The 22,823-nt window shown below is 35.4% G+C and overlaps 2 protein-coding genes across 4 annotated transcripts; one reads left to right on the forward strand and one right to left on the reverse strand.

The window, feature by feature from the left end:
* The first annotated feature begins 6,340 nt into the window (after window positions 1–6,340).
* LOC108983309 (oleosin 1-like) lies at window positions 6,341–7,128 on the forward strand. The gene has a single exon (XM_019000720.2). The coding sequence runs from the start codon at window positions 6,467–6,469 to the stop codon at window positions 6,884–6,886; it is 420 nt and encodes a 139-aa protein (XP_018856265.1). The 5' UTR covers window positions 6,341–6,466; the 3' UTR covers window positions 6,887–7,128.
* A 554-nt stretch (window positions 7,129–7,682) lies between these two features.
* On the reverse strand, window positions 7,683–22,747 carry LOC108983307 (polycomb group protein EMBRYONIC FLOWER 2-like). Of its 3 annotated transcripts, none has more exons than XM_035693358.1 (22): window positions 22,651–22,747; window positions 22,352–22,493; window positions 22,171–22,226; window positions 21,382–21,496; window positions 21,090–21,252; window positions 20,927–20,995; window positions 20,239–20,378; window positions 20,049–20,111; window positions 19,771–19,889; window positions 15,390–15,454; window positions 11,879–11,931; window positions 11,704–11,757; window positions 11,563–11,622; window positions 11,338–11,384; window positions 11,097–11,218; window positions 10,476–10,514; window positions 10,259–10,397; window positions 9,527–9,575; window positions 9,314–9,397; window positions 8,563–8,642; window positions 8,284–8,373; window positions 7,683–8,023 (listed from the first exon to the last, which is right to left on the reverse strand). In XM_035693358.1, the coding sequence occupies exons 2-22, from the start codon at window positions 22,475–22,477 to the stop codon at window positions 7,903–7,905; spliced, it is 1,854 nt and encodes a 617-aa protein (XP_035549251.1). In that variant the 5' UTR covers window positions 22,478–22,493; window positions 22,651–22,747; the 3' UTR covers window positions 7,683–7,902. The 3 variants fall into 3 exon arrangements, with proteins under 3 accessions (XP_035549251.1, XP_035549249.1, XP_035549250.1); XM_035693356.1 differs by having other exon boundaries at window positions 22,595–22,737; XM_035693357.1 differs by having other exon boundaries at window positions 22,586–22,737.
* Between the last annotated feature and the right edge of the window lie 76 nt (window positions 22,748–22,823).

Raw genomic sequence — 22,823 nt, forward strand, 5'->3', positions numbered from 1 at the left:
AAAAGAGATATCGTTCCTCTTCCTTTTCATAGTGGTTGTCATATGGAAGAACTTAGTATTGAGATCCATAGATGTTAACCATTGCAATCTAGATTTTTGTTTTCAAAGGATCGAAAGAGAACATGATTGATTGCAAGCAACATTTTCTGTTCTCTGCAGTCTAGCTCCACAGAATTAATACGCCAGTTTGATGTCACTCAATGATCATCAGATCAATTAGCAAAGCAGGAAAAAAAAAAGATTCTAATATTTCTAACCTACTATTCTGTTGAATTATAACTTGCAAGCAAGCAGTTCTAAATGGTGGATACAATTTATAACATTTATTAATTCTACGTTGAAAGACATTATGAAGACTTTTATTTAATTATTTATTTTTTTGGAGAAAATTATGAAGACTTTTGGTCACTGAGATATTAGAGGGAAATTACTATTTCATGTAGCAAAGGTGAAGAAGACATCATAGTATATTACCATACATGTGATGATCAAAGGAACAAATATTAAACTTTGTTCACACCAGAATCAAATGATCCTATGTACGTACTACTGCCGGCCTCGAAGTCTCCCACTCACAAGTACTAGTACTGAGTAACTGATGTTGACACTTCAGCCTTTTATGCACAACCAAACTTGCACGACCAAACTTGACTAAAATAGAATAATGTTGACTTTACAATTTCACACATCTATCATATCAATCCCTAATTATTATATCAAATTCCTTTGCCTCATCATAATTTTTGACAAATATGCTGTGATCTCCATGGGCAATTAGTGCTTTAATTTAGGCGCATCTACCATTAGTTAATGGCTGACTTTTACCAAACACAAATTTTCTAAATCACTTCATCACAAAAACTTATATTTATGTTGTCATTTTCTTGATCATTTTAAGTACTTCTCTGATTTCTGGATACAAAAGTATTATAACTCATCTCATCTAATTATTACATTTTTCTCAAATTTTTATATAAAATATAATAAATAATTCAATTTTTTCAAATCTTAAAATAATAGTAATATTAAAAAATAATATTAATAATAATTTATTTAATTTTTAACTTTCATCTCAAATCATTATCTAAACCTCTCCTAATCAAGGTGGTTGTTAGGGGTTGGTGCATTGGCACTTATGATCAGTTTATGCATGGACTAGCAATGTGAAGAAGACCAAATTGCTAAGCAGACAAAAAGGTCTTCTACAACTTAATTGTTTGGTTCTTTACCTAACATTAAGGCCTCGTTTGGTTACATAACATAAACTATCTCATTTCATCTAATCTAGTCTAATCATTATAAAATTTTTAAACTCTTACACAAAATATAATAAATAATTCAACTTTTTCAAATCTCAAAACAAAACTAATATTAAAAAATTAATATTCTAACAATATTTTATTCAACTTTTAACTTTCATCTCATCTCATTTCATATGTATAACCAAACGAGGCCTAATATCATCATCAAATAAGGTTATTACTGCCTGCAGAATGTGATGATCAAGGTCGAATAGTCTGGCCAATTCAACTTAGCAAAACATTCTCCCAACTAAATTATTGGATCAATGATCATTATATATGCAGTACTTATGCAATGTTGCATCTAATTTTTTCTTTTTCTAAGCAAACAAACTTCATTAAAATAAAAGATGATACATGTTAGGGGGTGGGGTTTCCCAACAAATACCCCAATACAACAACCGCAGTGCAAAAGTGGTGATAAAAATAAAAAACAACGGGTTTTGAAATCAATTTCTTGGTCACTACCTAAGCTTTACAAAGATGGTACCGTCTTAAGAGACGTTCAGAAAGTAAGCCACCACTGGAGACAGTGAAAGTGGAGGCATTAGAGATCCTTAGTCCCATTAACAAGATCACCAGTTAGGAAAGCGGTAATCCAAATAGATCGACATCAGAAGAGCAGATCTGTGGCGAGGGACAGTCAACCCGCACCTCTGCAGTGACGTGTGAGAGCCACGCGCCGGTGGTATGGAAGTGTGGTCGGGCCGATCTAAAAAATCAGAGGGTGGGAAATCTGTTGGTGCGACACATGTAGCCGGTAGAGCTGTCAAAGGGCAGCAGCTTGTGAAGACCACGTGCGGAAATAGGCTGCACGTGAGGGCCACACACCAAAATTTTGGGCGTTATCCCACGTCGTCACAATAGATCGGCAGTAGGGTAATGTCATGGTGGGGCATGTGTCGACTTTCCATGGCCGGAGTGCAGCAGATTTGAGAAAATCTGAACTGGCAAAAAAAAAAAAAAAAACTACCTTATAAGCATATTCACATATAAGTAGTGGAAATGAAAAGGAAAAAGAGATGGAGAGGAAGGTGGAGCCAACGAAACTGGACGGAAAGATGAGTTTTTTTCTAGAGAGAAGTCAAAGCTTCTCTTTCTAGGAAAAAGGAAACTAGGAACTTTCTAAAAACTAGTGTTGCATCTGATTAATTTACATCTGATCTAATAAACCAAATTATTAAAAAATAAAAAATAATTGAATAGTATAATAATTGAAGACTTTGCCACATTTACTTATACAGTTTAAATAAGATGAGATGTTTTGTTAAAAATTGAATAAAATATTTTTATAATATTATTTTTATTTTAGGATTTGAAAAAGTTGAATTGTTTATTATATTTTATGTGAGAGTTTGGAAAAGTTATAATGATTATATGAGATAAAATGAAATAGTTTTATTTTATGTAACCAAACCAGCCTAAAGTTAAAACGTCTAGACTAACTAAATCATGTTTTTCACACGAGATAATGATGAGACGTGACAAATTAAATATATTACTTTTAGGATAAATATATAATTTATATCATATGATAGACATTTTCTACTAATTATATTAAAACAGAACCACGATCAATCTCAATTTATTGATGTTTATAAGAGAAATATTTTAGTCATAAAAAAAGTTCACAAAAATAAATTTATAGGATTTGATATGGTACGTTATATTGTAAAACTACTTTTAAAAAATAAATGTAATCAAGCCCTCATGTTGAAACTATAACAACATATTAAAGCAATAGTTATAATCCGGAAAACAAAAACATTAAACATGGCATATTCGAAATCCTAACGTCTAACGCTTTCAAATTGAAAACGAAAAACGAAAATTAACTAGTTGAGGGAATATGTTACTCAGATCCTCAATTTCAAACAAATACTGTAATACAAGTTACAACCAACGTAGAAATGGCCCATGGCCGTTGGGGTTCGGTATTTCGGCCTAAATGGATGGCCCGGATTTAGCATCCTCGGCCATATTTAAGCTGGGCCGATCGAAAACGATTCGGCTTACCCTTGGCCCAACATGTGGCTGTAAAATTAGAAATTGCTCGACTAATTTAAAAAATGTTATATGTCCCGATAAAAGGGTCCCGATGTTGGTTCCGGTATTTTTTTTTGTTTAGTGATTAAGTAAATAACATTTAGAGATAAGAAATGTTTCATCTCATCTTATTATTATAATTTTTTTAAAATTTTTAAATAAAATATAATAAATAATTTAATATTTTTAAATCTCAAAACAATAAAAATATTTAAAAATAATATTTTAACAATAGTTTATTCAACTTTCATCTCATCTCAACTTATTAATTAAACGAAACTTTAAGTATTTTTTTAATAATTTTGTGAATTTTTTTAAATGCTAAAGAATATAAAAAAAATGTATAATTTTTATTTTTTAAGAAAAACATCTAATCTTCTCGAGAGAATTCGTAGGACTACACTCGTGGGTGGAGCAAGACTCGACTAATTTCCGTGCCCGCTAAGTTTTATCGCAGCACAACCACAACGGAGTTAAGGTCGGCCAGATTGTGTCGTCATCATCATACTCTCTCTCTCTCTCTCTCACGAAAACATTTTCCGGACCAATGCACTATAAGAATAGTAGTGTGAGGTGATAAAATACACCAGACTCATAATGATTCTCAAGGTTCATGAGTCCATCAAAGAGCCATTATTAGAAGATAAAAGAAGATAGAAGAAAATGCTGACAAAGAAGGGAAAAGGAAAGGCAAGGCGTAATAACATAATGTGTCAAGAGAGAAGAGGAGTGATTTAACGTAAAGAAAATAGGAGGGACAAAAAGCAAAGATGGTCAAATAAAAGGGACAGTGTCTACGATTTCAGAGACTTTTTGGACTTCTTTCTTTGGAACGCTTGGAGAGATTTTTGGTCAGGCTTCTTCTTCGACTGTTTCTTCAACCTCCAGATAGAAAGCTATATTCTCCAACAAGTAGATCTCCAACTCTCATTATACGGTGATAAATGTGAGACTTTGAAAGACTGTAAATTAATAAGCATGTTATAGTAGAATCTCTCCTCCCCAAACCCCGTGGACGTAAGTCTAGTGCCGAACCACATAACTTTGTGTCCATATCTCATTATTTTATCTGCATTTAAATACTGTTTACCGTCATAAAAGTACGCACCGACACTATACAGTCGCACAAGATCACGGCTGGGGGCTCCTTACCTCACCGATCGAGGTCTAGTCCATCTCAACGCGTCCAATAATGAATTTTTCTTCCGTTTTAGGTTGTGCCCTTTTTGGGCATTAACAAGTAGTACGAGAGAAAAAAAATATGAATGAATGCAAATTTTTTGTAAAAAAAAAAAAAAATGAAGATAATAACAAGAAATAAAGGGTGTGGATCTAACGTTCTGAACAACTATGAATTGTAAAATCTTGTTTACCAGCAAGACAAAAACTGGCTTGCCCACAATTTCTGTCTTGCCCACTACTCCATGCAAGTTAGATCTCCTCAAGGATGCGTTGGGTAGGAATGGGAGATTCAAATTCTGCAGCAGGTGTATGCAAAATGGGATTGGGAAAGCAGAGGAACCCCAAATTTACGTTTGTGATCAATATTATAAGATTAACGTTTATTCTTCTATATATATATATATATATATATATATTTTAAATTCCTCTTGTGAAAACGGTATATATATATATTTTAAATTCCTCTTGTTCCTACCGTTTTCACAAGTTCTTTATTCTGTAGAAATATTGCCTATTTTTCAATAGAGCTCTATGCATTAAGCTGTATTAGAATGACAATCAACTATTATCTGTGTACTGAAAGCAGAGGGTCAATGGAGGGGCATATTAAGCTTGCTATTATCTTATCAAATGAAGGTATCATTCTATTTTGCAGCATTAGGCTTAACACATTTGGCATTGTTAAACGCCTAATCGCTTTTAAAGGATCATGGAGGAACATTGATCAAATTTACTAGTTATTGTCGAGATTGTGTCCCCATAAAACTGACCATTATTTTTCAGAATTGTATTTGCCAAAAATTCTTGTTATTGTAGCATGTAATTAGATTTTTTAGAGATGAGAATCCCATGATTTTATTTTTAAAGTAATAAGTAAAAACATAATTGAATATGAATTGATAACTGTTGTATAGTATGCATGGAGATCTGCCTAAAATGAAGTAATTTCCTATGTTTTGAATTTTCATTTCCATATCATTAATTTCGATATGAGTACTAGTACTACTGGCATCCACAATTCATCATTATTTCTTTAATTTAAATTTATAATTTTTATTTTTTCTCATTTGTAAATAAAATTGTAAGTAAATAGTATTACTACCCATATTAGAGCATCCCCATCCGGATGCCTAAAACACTATTATTCCTAAATTATAGGGAAAATTATAGGGAAAAGTTCAAAAACTTCCTCCCATCCTATTCCCTAAATCATTTTTTATTAATATTTTATTCAAATAAATAAAATAAATTCTTTTTTCAATCAACTACATTTTCTCTTATACTCATATTTATTATACTTTTAAATAATATTTTTAAAAATAATTTAAATAATTACTAAAATATAAAAATAATAATTTTAAAAATATTATTAAACCCTTAAAAAAATAATTTAAATTTTTATTTAAAATATTCACTATAATAATAGTTCAAAACATAAGAAAAAATATTAAATAGTGAAGTTTGAAAATGAAAGTGAGAGAAAAAAGTAATAAAGAAATAATAGAAGAATATTATTTTAATAGAATAGAGAAAGGATAGGGAATGAGATGTAGAAGGTTTTTTAAAAATGAGTAAAATTTAGGATAAAATTATAGGAAATATCCCTTTTAGCTAAAATTTAGAAAAAAATTTAAAAAATCGGATGGGAATGCTCTTATAAACCGATCGAGCTTCCAGAGGGAGAAAAAACGATCGATCCGATCATAAATCAGACAAAACTCGACGTACGTGTCTTAAAACCAAGCCCCTTCGTCTACATGCAACCCCTGCATGAAAACTCCCCACCACGTGCCACCGCTTTTTTCAACGCGTGCCTCTCCACCCCTACACTCCCACCCACCATCTCTATAAACCCCACCTCCCTCCCCCGACCATTTCTCAGTACTATGAACGATCACACAATTCCCATTAATTAGCATACGCCACTTCTTCATCCAATGGCTGAGCACCAACAGCAATCCCAGCGTCCGGACCTGCAACCTCGGTCCCATCAAGTTGTGAAGGCAGCCACCGCGGCCACTGCCGGAGGGTCCCTCCTTGTCCTCTCCGGCTTGATCCTAACCGGTACGGTCATTTCCTTGACCGTGGCCACCCCACTGTTTGTGATATTCAGCCCGGTTCTCGTCCCGGCGGTCATCACGGTGGCCCTTATTATCCTTGGGTTCTTGGCGTCTGGCGGCTTCGGTGTAGCGGCGGTGACCGTTTTGTCATGGATATACAGGTACGTTACAGGAAGGCAACCACCCGGCGCGGAACAAATAGACCAGGCACGCATGAGGCTGGCGAGTAAGGCTCGAGAGATGAAGGACAGGGCCGAGCAATTTGGACAGCAGCATGTCTCTGGTGCACAGGGTTAAGCTGCAACGTAGTACCATATAATATGCATCGATCTCATGATGATCTGCCCGTCCTCCTCCTCCTCCTCCTCCTCTAAGTGATGGAAGCTGCATGTACTAGAAGGTTTCATCGGTTGTCGTTAATTTCTCGTACTTATAATTCTGTAGTTTTTTGAGTGCTTTTATGGCGTCTGTATCACTGTCGATGTAATGAGTTAAAACACTTATAAAGTGAACTTGAATTCCCATAATTTTCATTTTCATTTTCCTACGTAATTGAGGCGCTCGATTAATGGGGCTCTGATTATTATGAAGATTAATCGCTTATTAGCTGATAAATTATTATTTTACCAGTGTCTTAAAAGCTAGCCCAGCAAAGCTGACGATGAATACATATATATACTAACTTTCATCTGATAAAACGGATCTAGGAAATTTAGTCATTTTTACTACAAGAAATGATAAATGATATGTTAATTAGGTAGATGTGTGTGATTATGTAAGACTTTCATATAAAAAAATTTATATTATAATATATAAATTAAATCTATTTTATAATAAAAGTAATTATAAATTGAAACTCATACGATCTAAGAGCATGATTTATAAATTGATAGGGAGAAAACATTTTCTCTTTATTGGAAAGTGAATAATATTACTCGAACAGCCCAAAAAAATCTATATTTTAAGAAAATACAACATTTAGCTCAGAATATTTTTTTGCGATTTCTCCTATGAAGACCTAAAACTATTCTGTGGGATGGACTTCTTCAATAATTACACGTGTATTGCTACGGCGCCGGTTAAGACCTAAAAGTCACGAACTTGGGTACATAATTTTTATTTGCCTATTAAGTTAAATCATACAAGGTACATTTTTCTTTTCTAATCGGATACAAGCTGGTGTGCTTGGAAAAAAAAGGGTAGAAAATGAAAATGAAGAAGGTGCTGCAAATGTAGCAATCATGGCCAATATTAATACATCGATCAGTGATGAGTGATGAGTCCTTTGCTGACTTGAAACATAATCCATCTCTTTAGGGTTTAGGATGGGATTCCTGGCTTTGACATTGCTCAAGAGTAACATTACAATTGTTCATGGTGCGCGCATCAAGGAGACCGTGATTCCATAGCTTGATCATGAATAATCTCCAACACCTGCCAACCACCCATGAACATATTATATTATTAGTACTTACGACCTGTTATTTCCATCATAAACATGATATTTTCAATTTATCACTCTAATAGCATGGAACAAAATAGAACTTAGGTTGAAATCTTACCAATCAAATAAGGAAAAGATCAAAGCTAACATGCAAAATATCATATGTATTTTAAGTCGCGTGCCATATTTTCAAAGGATGACTTGGAAGGAAGGCATAACCACTATTTGGAATCACATGAAAATGGCTTACCAGATCAGGGCAGGGTTCCGAACCAGGTCAGGTCCATGCAGTCTCGAAAAGGCCTCACATGCCCAAGGAATATGACCATCTGCTAGCACCCTGATATTATCATAGGAAATATTTCAAACCAAACGCCTCAAAAGAAATAAAACCAATGCCGAAGACCCTTTCGGACAGTTCAGAGAGGCATGGCACTGAATGGTTGTCTTCTGGCAATGGACATCAAATCAAAGAATCCCCAGCAACGCCAAAAAAAATAAGAAAGTCACAACGAGGAGAGAAGATTACCGTTGCTTCCTCACAAAAGAGTTCCACATGTGCATCATCAACTTCTCATCCTTGGTCACATCAACAAAATCATCAAGCATCTGCAACATTCGAAATTGTATCAATGCTATCTCATATTCCGAATCACTAACGAGGACAGAATTCCGAGTAAAATATGGGCAGAGATTCTAGTTGAATTGAATGAGCTTTTACCCATACCACCCAACCCAAAGCCCAAATATGTTCAGCAAACTGACCACTGAATCAAGAAAGACTGGACCATGACTTTGTTTTATCAATCTAACTTTATCAATGGAGACCAAAAAGGAAGAACCCAATGTGCTGAGACTTCCGAATTGCTATGAAATACATTCCATATGTAAGCAACAATATTTAAGTACGGAGGCTTTAAATAACCCTGTAAAATATTTTGAATTTCTTGTTCATTGTTTCTCACATTGTTTTGTTTCTTCAATTTCAACTCACTGATTTTGTGCTCGAAGCCCTATAATCAGACCAATCAACTGAACCATTGAACCCACAACAGGAAAATTTCAGAAGTTTCCCTTGTTTTGGTTTAAAAACATAGAGAAATGTATATCATTTCCACTTTTATCCCATAAAGGATCCTAATTTTGATCCTTAAAATTGATACTTCTTGAAGGTTACCTGAAAAACTCTCTTCAACAGAAACTCTTTCTCAAACCAAAGAAACAATTGGAAGGAAACAACAACAAAAAAATATTGTTAACCAGAAAATCATTAAGCATACCCTCCGATCTTCAAAATCTGCAACATCGTCATCAACTTCATCCTCACTATCCCTATCTGCTAATACTTGCTCCAGTGCCATCAGCTTCAAGCACAAGATAAAACTAGTTTCAGATATTTTGAGTAATAAGTATCAGTAACAAGTATCGAAAACAAAAGATGATGTTGCTGAAAAGAAAGTTAGCTATATCCCTAAATGATATGAAGTTTTCACCTGAGCTCTATGTGAGTGAAAGAACTGTCGCTTCCGCAGCAGGGCACAGCTGAAAAGATTAGAAAAAGTAAATGTAATAGTCTGGATTTGCTGTGCAATGTTATCTTTTATGGTATGTAAAATGATGAAATTTCTAGTTTAGAAATTCTGGACAAACCAAATCTTTACGTGTTGTCCATAATATATGCGTCTGGTTTGATCATCTGATAAATGTCCCAAAATAGAATACAAGCTTGGTTAGATATGAGCCAAATACCACTTGGTACTGGATTTCGCCAACCTTTGAAGATAAAGATCCTGTTTGAGGCTTTGAACCAATGCAGGCATTTGACTAAACATCTTAACTAGGGAAATTCCAAGGTTGTGAAACTAGGCAAGTTAATGGCCTTGCAGCAAGGAATGGCCTCGCAAATGCCATAGGAATAAAGTTCATTTACCTCGGTATAATCTTCTCGTGTTTTTTAAAATAATTTATGCAGGTAAATGAAATAAGAGAGATTGACATAGATTTTGGTCGACGAAAGACATTGCATTTCAGACATTTATACTTGCTTAAAGAGAGAACATGAAAGGTAATATCTTTACTCTAATGTTAATGTATCAAACTTGATATAGTTGTTCACCCTACTACTAACAACTTTTCAGACTAGTGGCTAGCCAATTTGAAACGGAGGTGATTTCCAATGCACTGTAGAGCATGGTAGGGGTGAGAGAGAGGACTAGCAGACATACTTTCTGGGATCAGAACGTTCAATAGATAACTTTCTCGTCTTCGCAAATTGTAGCATGGTAGGGGGCACAAGATTGTTCCCAAGTATTGATTGAACACAATCAGGATCTACATGTGATTGTGGTACGGCATTTGAAATCCCTGCAACAATAAAGCCAGAGAAAACATATTTTAAACATTCTTCCACACCAAGAATGACATTCTGCAAATCATCCGCACCTGAGAAACGAGCCTTATCACCTTGGCTAGAATAAGCATCTGAAAAAAAAAGATTGTCCATGAATAAAATCCGTAGGAGTGTATGAAGGGTAGATAGTTTCCTAACAAATAATCCACTCCGAGAACCCTACTCAGTATTACCCATAAAAAAGAAAATAAAAAATCTTCTCGGTATCAGCAGATATCTAAATTACAGCACAATGCATTTATTAATTCGACCGGAAATATCCCATAGGCTTGTTTAAAAACATGATATCTAAGAAAACCTGCAATAATAGGTTCATGCAACCTTTTTCATATATATCCAGGCTCAACAATTGTTACACAAAGCTAGATAGATTTCAATAATTCAGTCCTAGTTTGAGATGGCCTTTTGCAACAACACTTTAGTACAGCAACTGAGGTCGTTTCACAAGATCCAATAAACTCCAGAAGGTCATTTCACCAAGATGCAATGTGCAACTGAAATCTGGAGATTACAAAATGTTGCAGAACATATTCGCCAAGACGTAGAGAAAACGCCATATGGTGTGTTAGCTGTGTTTAGAAGCTCATGCAAAAGAACCAATTAGAAGATCAGTTGAGACTGCTGATACATGATAAAAATGAAAGGACACATACCATCCGCCTTGTCTAGAAGCTCACAGACTTCTGATGGCAAATCTGACTCCAAGGCAAGTGGATGTACATGCTTTGCACTTTGAACTAGGTTCTTTGGTCTTCTGCGTCTAAGTGGCTTTGAGCTGCATAGAGAAATGAGCCCCCACACTTATCCTAAGAAATTGATGAATATAGTTGTAAATGGCACAAAGCCAAAGAAACTAATTAGCTCACGCTACAGAAAAAAGAAGATATTACTTACCAAAAGAAGAATGTCTGTTGCTTAGGATCAACACCATCGGCAACAACCTGAAGAGAACAAAATTGGAAATAAATTCCAAACAGTAATGCAAAAGACACAAAAACAAATTGTTGTACACAACACAATACATGCGTATTCTTAACCCAATAATGCTAGACACTTAATGAGGAACAAGGTACAATAGCTGATCATAAAGTAATTTTTCACGGTTAAGTTAATTGTCACCTCAGATCTCCATGTATCAGATTTCACAGACACATTTACAGCTTGATACTCTTCAGTCACCTATAATACATCCATGCTTCAGTAGTCATGCTTCACCAAAGCTTAATCACCAGAATGACAAGATTTCTGAAAATTACCAACCCAAAACTCAAAGTTGAAGAGATCATGTGATGAAGACAAGTGAAATCGGAGACCCTACAAAAAGAAGGTTCAAAATTTATGAGCATCAACATGAAAAATCATACATACTATCTGTTCATTTTCATATGAAATGAACTTCAAAGATATCAGAAAGCAATTCAAAAAAAAGCTTCACCTTAAAGCTAGCACATTTTACCAAGCAGAATGGGCAGGAAAAGTCTTCTGTTACTGCAAGTTATAGAATTAACCAAATTATGGCTCCTACACCACAACCATGCATTAAAAGAAGAGAGTGGGAAAAAAGCATACATCATCAAAACTATTAGAAAGGATTATAATAGCAGGAAAAAAAAGTAAAAATAGAAATTTCCAAGAGCCAGTCAGTCATCACACCAATATCCATTATATCTGAAAGTACATGGAAATGAAAAGTAAGATTATATGTAGGGCTGAGCAAAAATCCGACAATCCGACTCCGAATCCCACTCCGACAAGTCGGAGTCGGAGTCGGAGTTTTTTTCCTCTTGAAAATCGGAGTCGGAGTCGGAGTCGGAGTCGGAGTCGGAGTCATTGATGAACCGACTCCGGCTCCGCTCCAATCCGACTCCGACCCTCCCCTCCAATTTTATACATATTTTATAAAAATGTGTTTTTCTATATATTAATTATTTAAATTTTATACAACTATATCTTATATAGTTAGTTAAACTCAATAATATACTAGTTAAATAATATATTTATACTATAATATATAGACTAAATTTACTAATAATAGTTTAGTATATGACTATATGTAAATATCATACTATTAAAAATTTACAATATTACTACCATGTTGTTCTAAATTACTAATGTATAAATATAATAGCATGTAATACTAATGTATATATAATATACTATAAACACTAAGATGCATAATAACATCAACATGTAATATTGTAATACATATACTAATGGATAAACACTAATCTATAAATTTATAATAACATATAATACTAATGTATAATAACTAAAGTATTATTCATATAAATTTTATATAACAATATCTTGTATTAATTATATTTTTTGACCTAATAAATTCTCAACATATTCATTTTGATAAATATATTAGTAATTCTAATATACATTAGTATAATAATTAGATTTATGGCCTAATACTAATACTATTAGTAAACCACTTTAAGCCTATATATAAATTACTATATAAAGCACTATAGTATTAATTACTAATACTATATTACTATGTGATACTATTAACTATAGTGATATATTAGTATTAGACATTAGTATACTAATACTATCAGTGATATAGTTAGTGTAATATAATAATATTTATACTAATACTATTATATAGTTATACTAAATTAAAATCACTATAGCAAATATTAATATATAGTTATGCTAATCACTATAACTAATACTAATACTAATATAGACTATAGTTATAACTTATAGTAATATATTATATAGTTATACTAAATCACTATAACTAATACTAATATAGTTATACTAATCACTATAATTATATATAGTATTAATATCACTATTAGTATAATACTATAATATATAGTATTAATAATAACTAATACTAATATAAGTATTAGTATAACTAATATTTATATATATTAATATATATATATATCAAGTATAAGAGATTAGAGATTTAATATATATATATCAAGTATATTAGTTTATTATTAATATTTCGTATACGGTGCCTTTTTTTTAATATTCATATATAATAATATATATCATATATTTTTTTTATAAATTTTCATATATATATAATATATAAAATAGATTTATATTAGTTAGTATACTACTATACAATACGGCGCCGTTTCTATTGCAATAGGACTTTCTTTTTAATTTTTTAATGCATGTCAGTATGTTACTTGTTTTATTTAGTTGTATTTTTTGTTATAATCAAAAGTTTAATTAGTTTAGATTGTAATATTGAGAAAATTGAAATTTGAAAGCTCAATTTTTTTTTTTTTTTTAAGATGGGTCAAATATGAAGTTAAAAAAGATAAAAAATAAAAATAAAAAAATCCGACTCCGCTCCGACAAGTCGGAGTCGGAGTCGGAGCGGATTTTGTATGTCTCGGAGTCAGAGTCGGAGGTCGGATTCGACCTCCGACAAAGTCGGAGTCGGAGTCGGAAGTTGGGCCCTCCGACTCCGAAAGCGTCGGTGCGCAGCCCTAATTTATATGAACCTTTTTTTTTATATGTAAGTAGTAAGATTGTATGAACATATCCTTTTCTTTCTTTTTTTTAATGACGGACCCCACAACAGAGCCCTTAGGACTCACCCACTATACGTAAACCCCCAGGGAGACTAGCACAACAACTCACCGCCATGGCCTCCCACTTAAATCGTGGTTTGATCCCAAGGGGAATCGAACTTGTGACATGGGGCTCATGCGCACAAGTTCACCCTTACCACTAGGGCTACCCACGGGTATGAACATATCTTGGACTGGGTGAACCATGTATTAGGGGTGAAAACCGATGTCGTCGGCATAGTTTTTGGGCAAAACCGACGCCGACCGACGACTGGAAAAATGGGTGAGGCGCCGACCGTAACCGGTTGATGGCGAGGAGGACACCGATCGAGGCGGTTCTCTGCCGGTTCTCGATCGGCGTCGATTCTTTGGCGGTTCTACTGAGAGAATTATGAGAGAGAATGAGAGAGGGAGAGATGCATAGGAGGGAGAGAGAGAGAGAGAGAGAGAGAGAGAGGAGAGTTCGGGAAGAAGGAGATCGGGGAAGAAGAATAATCTTAACGAAACGATGCTGTTCCACTTAAGTTTAAGTGGAACGGCGTCGTTTCAGACTTTTTTTTTTTCTTACGTTCTTAATAAAACGACGTCGTTTGGTTTAATGCCAAACGGCGTCGTTCCAGTATCTGTTGTAATACTTATTAACTAAAACGGCGCCGTTCCACTTAAACTTAAGTGGAACGGCACCGTTTTGATAAGGGTATATTAAAAAAAAAAAAGATTTTATTATATCGGTCGGTTCAGCAGTCCGGTCCAGCTTCAAACCGAGACCGAACCGCTGAACGTCGGTTTCTTGAAATTTCCACCACACGCCGACCGGTTCTCCACCGGTTCCGGCCGGTTCCTGACGCGGCCGGTCGGTTCGCGTCGGTGGCGGCCGGTGCTGTCGGTTTCTGTACAGCCCTACCATGTATGAAGTTGACAGTACCCAAGAGATATCATAAACTTCATAGACAGTAACCAAGGGATATCATAAACTTCAGAGGTGCTTTTCAAGCACCACGGGTCCAAGAGTGCTTAGATCAACCATTTAATATTTTCTATCTTTCCTTTATCTTTACCATAAACTGATGAACCAACTCACACCCAAGACTTTATTAAGAGGTAAATTATGAATTTAGTTACTTATTTTTGCATGTGAATTTTTTTAATTTTTGTAGGTCCATGTGGGCTTCAAGATTGTTATAAAAGTTTATTAGGGCTACAATTAAGGTGTAACAAGGCCCAATCCATGTTCTAATACAACTAATCAAAAGAATCCAAGAAAAACTAGGAACCCTTGTTAGATAAGGGCTCCTCTTGACTAATCAGACCAGCCGGCACTAATTTTCAGCGACAACAAACATAAAAAAATTAATAAAAAACAACCGAAAGGAAAAGAAAAGAAAGAAAAATTCATATCACCTTCTGTCCTTTGCAACTTATTGTCGTAGTATCGGTAATTAAAAATGACATTTCCTGCCCTTAGCCTGGATGGCAAAAGCAGCCAGATTTTTTAATATATGTCCTTGAGGTAAAACAAAGATATACAAATCCAATGTTGAAGTGCGACGCAATAGACAATAAGCATGCTAAATGCACATACTCTAATCTTCCAAATGAACAGAAATACACATTTTTTCATGATCAAATTACATTTTTTAATATTATTCACCTAGTTATGGATTTGATTGACTTGAGGTTAGTTTGTGATAATCTACACTAGCATGTGACAAAATTCTTGAATCAAAGCTTGTTAAACTGATAGAAAACTAGTGCAGATAAAAGAATTCTAAGATAAAAAATGCCACAACAAAATATGTGCAGTATATGAGTTCTAGGAGAAGATTTAACAGTGACAATTCTTGAAAGCAAACTATGACGGTTTCAAAAATGCAATTCTAACAGCATCTCTGAAGCACAAGAACACGGGGATATATAAACGAGTAATGCTACATATAGTCATGGTGTGCGCAAGCGCCGTGCAGTCGCTTTAAAAAAGAGTGGGGTCCACTATTAAAAAATTAATTTTTTTCATATGAGTCCCGTATTTATTCACTTTTTTCAAAGTGATTGCATGACGCATGCGCACTCTTGACTGCAACTATCATTTCTTTAAATAAATGTGTAGTGATTAACTACAATGCAGGCAGGGTTCATCAAGATTGACAATCCCCCTTCTTTTTTCACATGAAATAGTGGTTTTATCCTAATTTTTAACCATTGAATAGTTAAAGATCCTCTAATATGTACTGATTTAAAAAAAAGATCCTCTAATATGAACTCATAAAAAATTATCTTTACGAGAGATTTAAAAAGTTAAAGTATAAAGTAAATGACCATTTTCTTTTGAAAAAAAAAAAACAAACATAATTCTTACAAGACGAGAGAGAGAGAGAGAGAGAGAAACGAGATCTGTCAGGCACCATCAAACCTGTGGCCACCACAGACAAAACCGATGGGCTCCGGCGACCCCTCGAAGGAAACCCTGGCAACGGCCCTCCCTCCGGTGACCAAGATCCTCACAGATTAGGCTTTCGTCGACGCAGATCTGGTGCACGACGCAGATCTTGTCAGTCACAGACAAGGCCGAGCTCCGGCAACAAATCAGATCCTTCTTCTTCAGTCGTATTCCTCTCGGTTTCCTCAGAGATGCACAGAAGGCTTGTGCATGTAAATGTTGCATGTTGTTCTGGTATTTTCTAGTGTTGTTCTGATGGAGGGTGATCTGCTTTCATCCTGTGATTTGGGATCAGAGAATGACAACGTACGACGCGGATTCGTCTCAGATGGATGGAGAGAGTTGGTTGAAGGTGGAATAAAAAATTACGTTTTTATGAAAGAGGGAGGAAATAGTTTTCGCATCTCTGAACATAGTAAAAGGATAGCTAAGTTCATGTGTCTATGTGGGAAGGCAGCTTTATGGGTGGCTAAGGGGATAGAGGATTGCTTAGAACCTATTTGTCATGAGGGATTCTTCAAGGAGCTAAGGATGGATAATAGAGTTATCATCATTTAACATCATATTAACGCAAGGGGTAGTTTTTTGCAACTCTCAGATTTTCAGAATGGGAGGAGGAAAGGTTTGTTGGTGATCTCGGAAGGCGCAAATGGCATTGGATGGAAAGGTTTTCTGCATTCCATTCGAAGCATCATTGGGTCCAAAGCCGTTGTTCTAAAGCATGCAACCAAAAAAGGGGAGTTTGTTGATAGAAAGACATTGGGAAGGCCTCCCACGGTCAAAGGTGCCTCGTACGCCTCAGTGTTGAGGTCACCGATGGGTAGTCCGGTAGAGAATAGCTCTACGGCGGAAGGAAAGGGTAAGGCACTTGGAGGAGACAAAAGTTGTCAGGTGACATTGGGAGAAGAGGAAGGTAAACACCATGTGTTGCAGGGTGGAATGGTTGCCTCTGTCGGGTGTTTGAGGGTGGAAGAAGTGGAGGGGTCTTGTGGGCTGTAAGAGCTCAATTGTCGGGAGTTATGGAGTATCTGAGAGATCTTATGATTAAAGAGGATAAGGGATTTTTTCTGTACGTTCCTCCTATGAATCATCTACCATACAACATAGGCAGAATTTTCCTTCAAAGAACATTTGGAGAAGTAAGGCACCTACAAAGGTTGTTTTCTTTGTCTAGACAGCAACTTTAGGGAAGATTCTGACTATTAATAATCTTAGAAGACGTGGTTTAATTATCACAGATTGGTGCTGTATGTGTAGAAATAGTGGTGAATCGGTGAACCATCAACTCTTACATTGTGAGTTTACAAGAGAAACTTGGAATTATTTCTTCAGTAGAATAGAAATTGCATGGGTAATGCCGGGAAGTGTGGTGGAACTACTAGCAAGTTGGAGAGGGATTACTAGGACACCATAGATAGCAGTTGTGTGGAAGATGGCTCATTTATGTATTCTTTGGTGCATTTGGAATGAAAGAAACGATAGACATTTTGAGGATCATGAACGCTCCTTAGAAGAGTTTAGGAGTTTTATGTGGAAGACTTTATTTATGTGGGCCATTGCTTTAGATATGAATGGTCTCAGCTTCCATGATTTCCTTGTAACTGTTTTTCGTTCCTAAATAGGTGTACCTACATGTATACTTCCAATGTACATGGGCTATGCCTACTCTTTGATAAATAAAATTTCTTATTACTTATAAAAAAAAAAAGAGGATAAGGGGTTGGACCTGGTCACGGGCTTGGTTGGTGGGTCGGAAACGAACGAGGGGGGGCAGGGGGTAGATCCTACAAGTTTGAAGGCCTCAAGTGCGCCAACATAGGGCATTTCGACGCTATCACAGATAGGGTCGTCGGACGCCGATATCACTCAGGACATCGGCAGCTTGCCGTCTGACTGCCCTCAATCACCAGTTGCAAATGGTGTTGGTACCTTTTTCCAAGGTTCACTCTTAGTTGAAGATATGGGTCCTTCTAGAGTTTTGAGTACTTTGAAAGAAGCAGACAAGCCTCTTTTAGAATGTGAAAATGGAGTAACAGAAGGTGGTGTTTCCCCTACCTGTTCTATGCCTCCTAAGGGAGCAGTAGGGTCTGACAAAGTGGCACATAAATGATCGTCGAGGGGTGGGGCACCTACAAGCAATGTCCTTGTCAATGGAACGACAACGCCTATGTCGGAGATGAAGGAACCTTTAATGGTGATAACAACATTAGACAACAACAATATTGCTGTTGAGGAGGTTCGGGATTTGAATGCAAGATATGGCGGCGAGAAAATTATGGGTTTGTCGTTGGTGGTTTGTCGTTGGTGCCTTGTGAGGAGGAATGTCTAGGGTTGGGAGTGCAATTGGGAACTGTGTCTAGGGATAATATTGTTCCCCTAGTTTCTCTCCCTCCGATAAACAATATAGCGGGTTCACCATCAGATTGGGTTCTGCATAAGGTTAACGAGATTTAGCATATTGTGGGACTTTCATATGGAGGATGTGAAGACCAATTTAAAGCACTACTCACTGCTATTGAGGTGGACCACTAGCTTGAAACCAAGTCAAGTTTTAAGGAAAGCAGGGAGTTAAAGCGTCTTTCTTGGCTAATCAACTACGACACTAAGGGAGGTAACTCAAGTCAAGGGAAGACTAAAGGGAGGGCTTTACGAAGACATCGTCGTAGAGGGAGTTTCAGGAGGAGTATTAGTCTTAAGGGAAACAAGGGGTTGGGGATGGGAAGGTGTGTTCTATTCCAATTCGGGCTTGGAGTATTTAGGATAGATTTCTAATTTTCACGGGCATCTTGGGTCATTAGGAGCTCTCTACCATGAACTAGGTGTTTTCTTGTATATGACCAGTGTACTTGGTTACTCCTATTGATATATATCTTATTTTTATTTATCAAAATATATATATATGTTTGTAACGGTCTAAATGTTCATGACCTTCTTCTTTCGATTGTAAACTCTAACTAGGTGTTTCTCATGTATACTACCTGTGTACCTGGGCTTTGTCTTTTTCTATTAATAACATTTCTATGATTACTTATAAAAAAAAAAAAAAAAAGCAATGTTCAATTAAAGATACAAATTGATGTGCTAAAAAATTCATCAAAATAAGGAAATTTCCGCCTTTATGGTCGGTAGATAATTGCATTATATAAATATACAGATCATCTCATTATTGTATGTGAAAAAAAATAAGACTATTAATCTTGATAGCACAATGCACATAGTATATTATCTTTTTTTTTAATAGGTAACATAGTATATTATCTATACCATGTGGCTGTATTTGTACTACTGTGTGGCTGTGTTTATGAATGTAATTACATGTATATATGACAAAGGAGTGAAAATTACCGGATAATATGAGACAGTGATGAAGGAGCGTCACTACATAAGTACGAATTATAAGGAGATTTCTCCTGGGCCCCTATCTCTTCTGCAGAAATGGTTACTTGCACTTGCTGCGATGTACTCTGAGGAAACCCAAAAAAAGACATGTTATTGATGACAGCGACCTAGAAGAGTAATGTGAAAAGGATAAATATAATAATAAGATAAACGGACATTAAAACAAAAAATAAATGATACTCATTTTTCACAATTAAAAAAGGAACATTGAAGGTAGAAAATACCAGAGTTTCAGGATTATAGGGAAGTTGAATTGAGATGCATTTGTCCTCATTCAAACAACTAAACTGAGGAAAAGTGAAAATAAACTTGTTAGAAGATGAAAAAATCCTACGATATGTCTATGCAGCTATTTGCACGTCTCAGCAAGAAACAAGAAGAAACAATTAGTTAGTAGGCATCTAGAATGCATACCTTCAAGAAGCAAGAATGCATATTCACAGTAGAGATTATCTCAGCCCTTTGGCCTAAACTAAAGTTTGGAGAATTTTCCCACGACATATAAAGTGATTCGAATGGTAGCTTGCCCCATAAGCAGTATCCTCCAACAGTTGCTGTCAAGTAAGAAACAAACAAAACCAGCAAAAATCTTAGCTGAGAAAAAAAATTGACAATGTTTCACATTATATGCATCATGGGGTGGAAAATACATTTAACAACTAATTTGGAGACTAAATGTTAACTATGTATTGTACTTCCTACCCAATGTAATAATATTATATCTAAGATTTTCTCATTATTCACCAGATTGTTCTACTTCACAAAAATTTTCCTTGCAACTATTGGGCAATCCACAGTTACCATCTGGAGTTTTCTCCCAAAAATTATCGCCATCAAAGCATAATTTGAGAGATAAATATTTACTTTTTAATTAGGAAGTTAAAAAATGGTATTAAAACAGAACCACATAGAAACCTTAAACGCATTTAGCATAAGTAGAGTAGATATAATGAACGAAAAAAAAAAAACCTTTCCTTTTTTTATAATTGATTAAACAACAGAGCCAACCACTCATAAACAGTTAAGCACTTTAACTATTAAGCTAAAACATGAAGCCAAGTGTTTATATAAAATAAAGTTAAGCAACTAAAGAATATCTTACAAAGAAAAGAAGTTATATCCAAAGATCCCTTGGTTATATTGATTCCGAGCAAAGGATTTTGGGCCCCAACTGCAAGAAAATAATATGACCAGATATTACAGTGAGTCAGACTTAAATCCATCTTACACCATTCAGTGACAAGAAAATAACTATTATTGCATACCCCAGCTGACAAGCAAGATAGCAAGTGAGCCAGATTTAGCCTCCATTGCTAGCTTATTAATCTCAGGAAGAATAACATTTGCTGCTTGAATTTGAGTACTCCTCTCAACTCCGGTTGGATTGGTCAAGATGCACACTCGACTAAAGCGGTACACAGCTGAATACTATTTTTTATGTGGGGGGAGGGATATAAACAGCAGATTATTGTCAACAAATACTAGCAAAGTGAGAATAATTTCAATTAGACATGAATTGATTAATTAACTTAGCTAAGAAAAAACATGCATTCTTACCTCAGCATCTGCAACATCGGAAACTAGTCTCGCCAAAAAAATGAACAAAGGAAACAGATTTTGAGTTTGTAAACTTTCATTCACAGTCCCAGGTACAGATATTTTCATTTGTATTCTGCATGATCAACCAACAGGAACCAAGTAAGAGCCTCGAATTGTTAGCTCTAGTGCCCTTATTCAACTGATTACTCCAGGGTCATGAAAAATAATGAAATTCAACTAACCATGCGAAGAAAAAGATTCAAGTATTCTTAAACAGAAAAGCTAGGCGCTATCGTTTGTTCTCGTCATATACTTGATGGAAGGATTAAATGTTACAATAAAAGGAGCACAAATGAAAATCATCGTCAAATTCAAAAGCATGAGCAAAACCTGGTTGAGGATGTTTATCTAAATCATGACAGGAGGTTTTTCCTTCTCTTAAATACTAGAAAACCTTCAAAGTAGTGGCATTTGGATGATAGTAAATTTCAATACAAAGATATGTAAATCATTTTGCCCAAAAACAGACGTATAGTATCGAACTTCTTTATATCGCAGACGCTAATCCAAGGCTCAGTTTAACTTCTTTATTTATTTATTTATTTATTATTGAAAGTTTAACTTCTTCATTAGGACGTCCACGTGACGGCGTTACTTAAGAACCAAGATCCAACAGATACTCAATGGAAGCTTAAAAACATTTGCGGGAAAAAACAACAACAGCAATCACAGAAAATGCACAGCTGAGAGAAAATGTAGCATATGAGCACCAATGTAAAACGAAATTTGGACTGGAAAACCATATACCTCTTTTTATGCATTGCCTCTATCTTGTAGCGCAAACATCTCTGAAGAAAAGAAGGCTACACAAGCAAAAAAAACAGGTGTCCCAGTTAGAAACGCACAGACGGAATTGGAGACAAAAGCAACACACAAAAAAAAAAAAAAAAACAAACAAACAAACAAAAACAAATTGTAGGGCGACTACGTTTCTGATGGCACGGCGCTGAAGAATGTTGTAGAGCTCTACGGGCTTGCAGTAAATAGAGAGGCTCTCTTCGGCGGCGCTTTCCTCCTCCGCCGACATACGTACACGGGAATCTTGTCGGCACATATTCTACGATTAGCTTCTGCAATTTGCAGACAGTAATTGAGGATTTACAGCTCAAAAATCCAAAAAATTAGAAGCAAAAAAGAAAACGAAAAGCAAGAAGGAGCGGACGAAAATCACAAGGGATGATGATTCATTGGACTAGATAACGGATGACAGAGCGCTTAGAAAGCAACCAGTACTGAAGGGTTACGATTTGGAAGCGCCGGGGCCGGTCATCAAGTACTCGGCCGAATTTGGGATACGAAGTAGTACTAGTAGTACCTGGGAGGCTAGGATGAGTTGTTTGGTCCGGCACGTGTCGGGTGCATTTTAAGTTTTTAACTTTAATTTTCCATCAGTATTTTTC

Source organism: Juglans regia, chromosome 8 (genome assembly GCF_001411555.2).
Source record: "Juglans regia cultivar Chandler chromosome 8, Walnut 2.0, whole genome shotgun sequence".
NCBI lineage: Eukaryota > Viridiplantae > Streptophyta > Magnoliopsida > Fagales > Juglandaceae > Juglans > Juglans regia.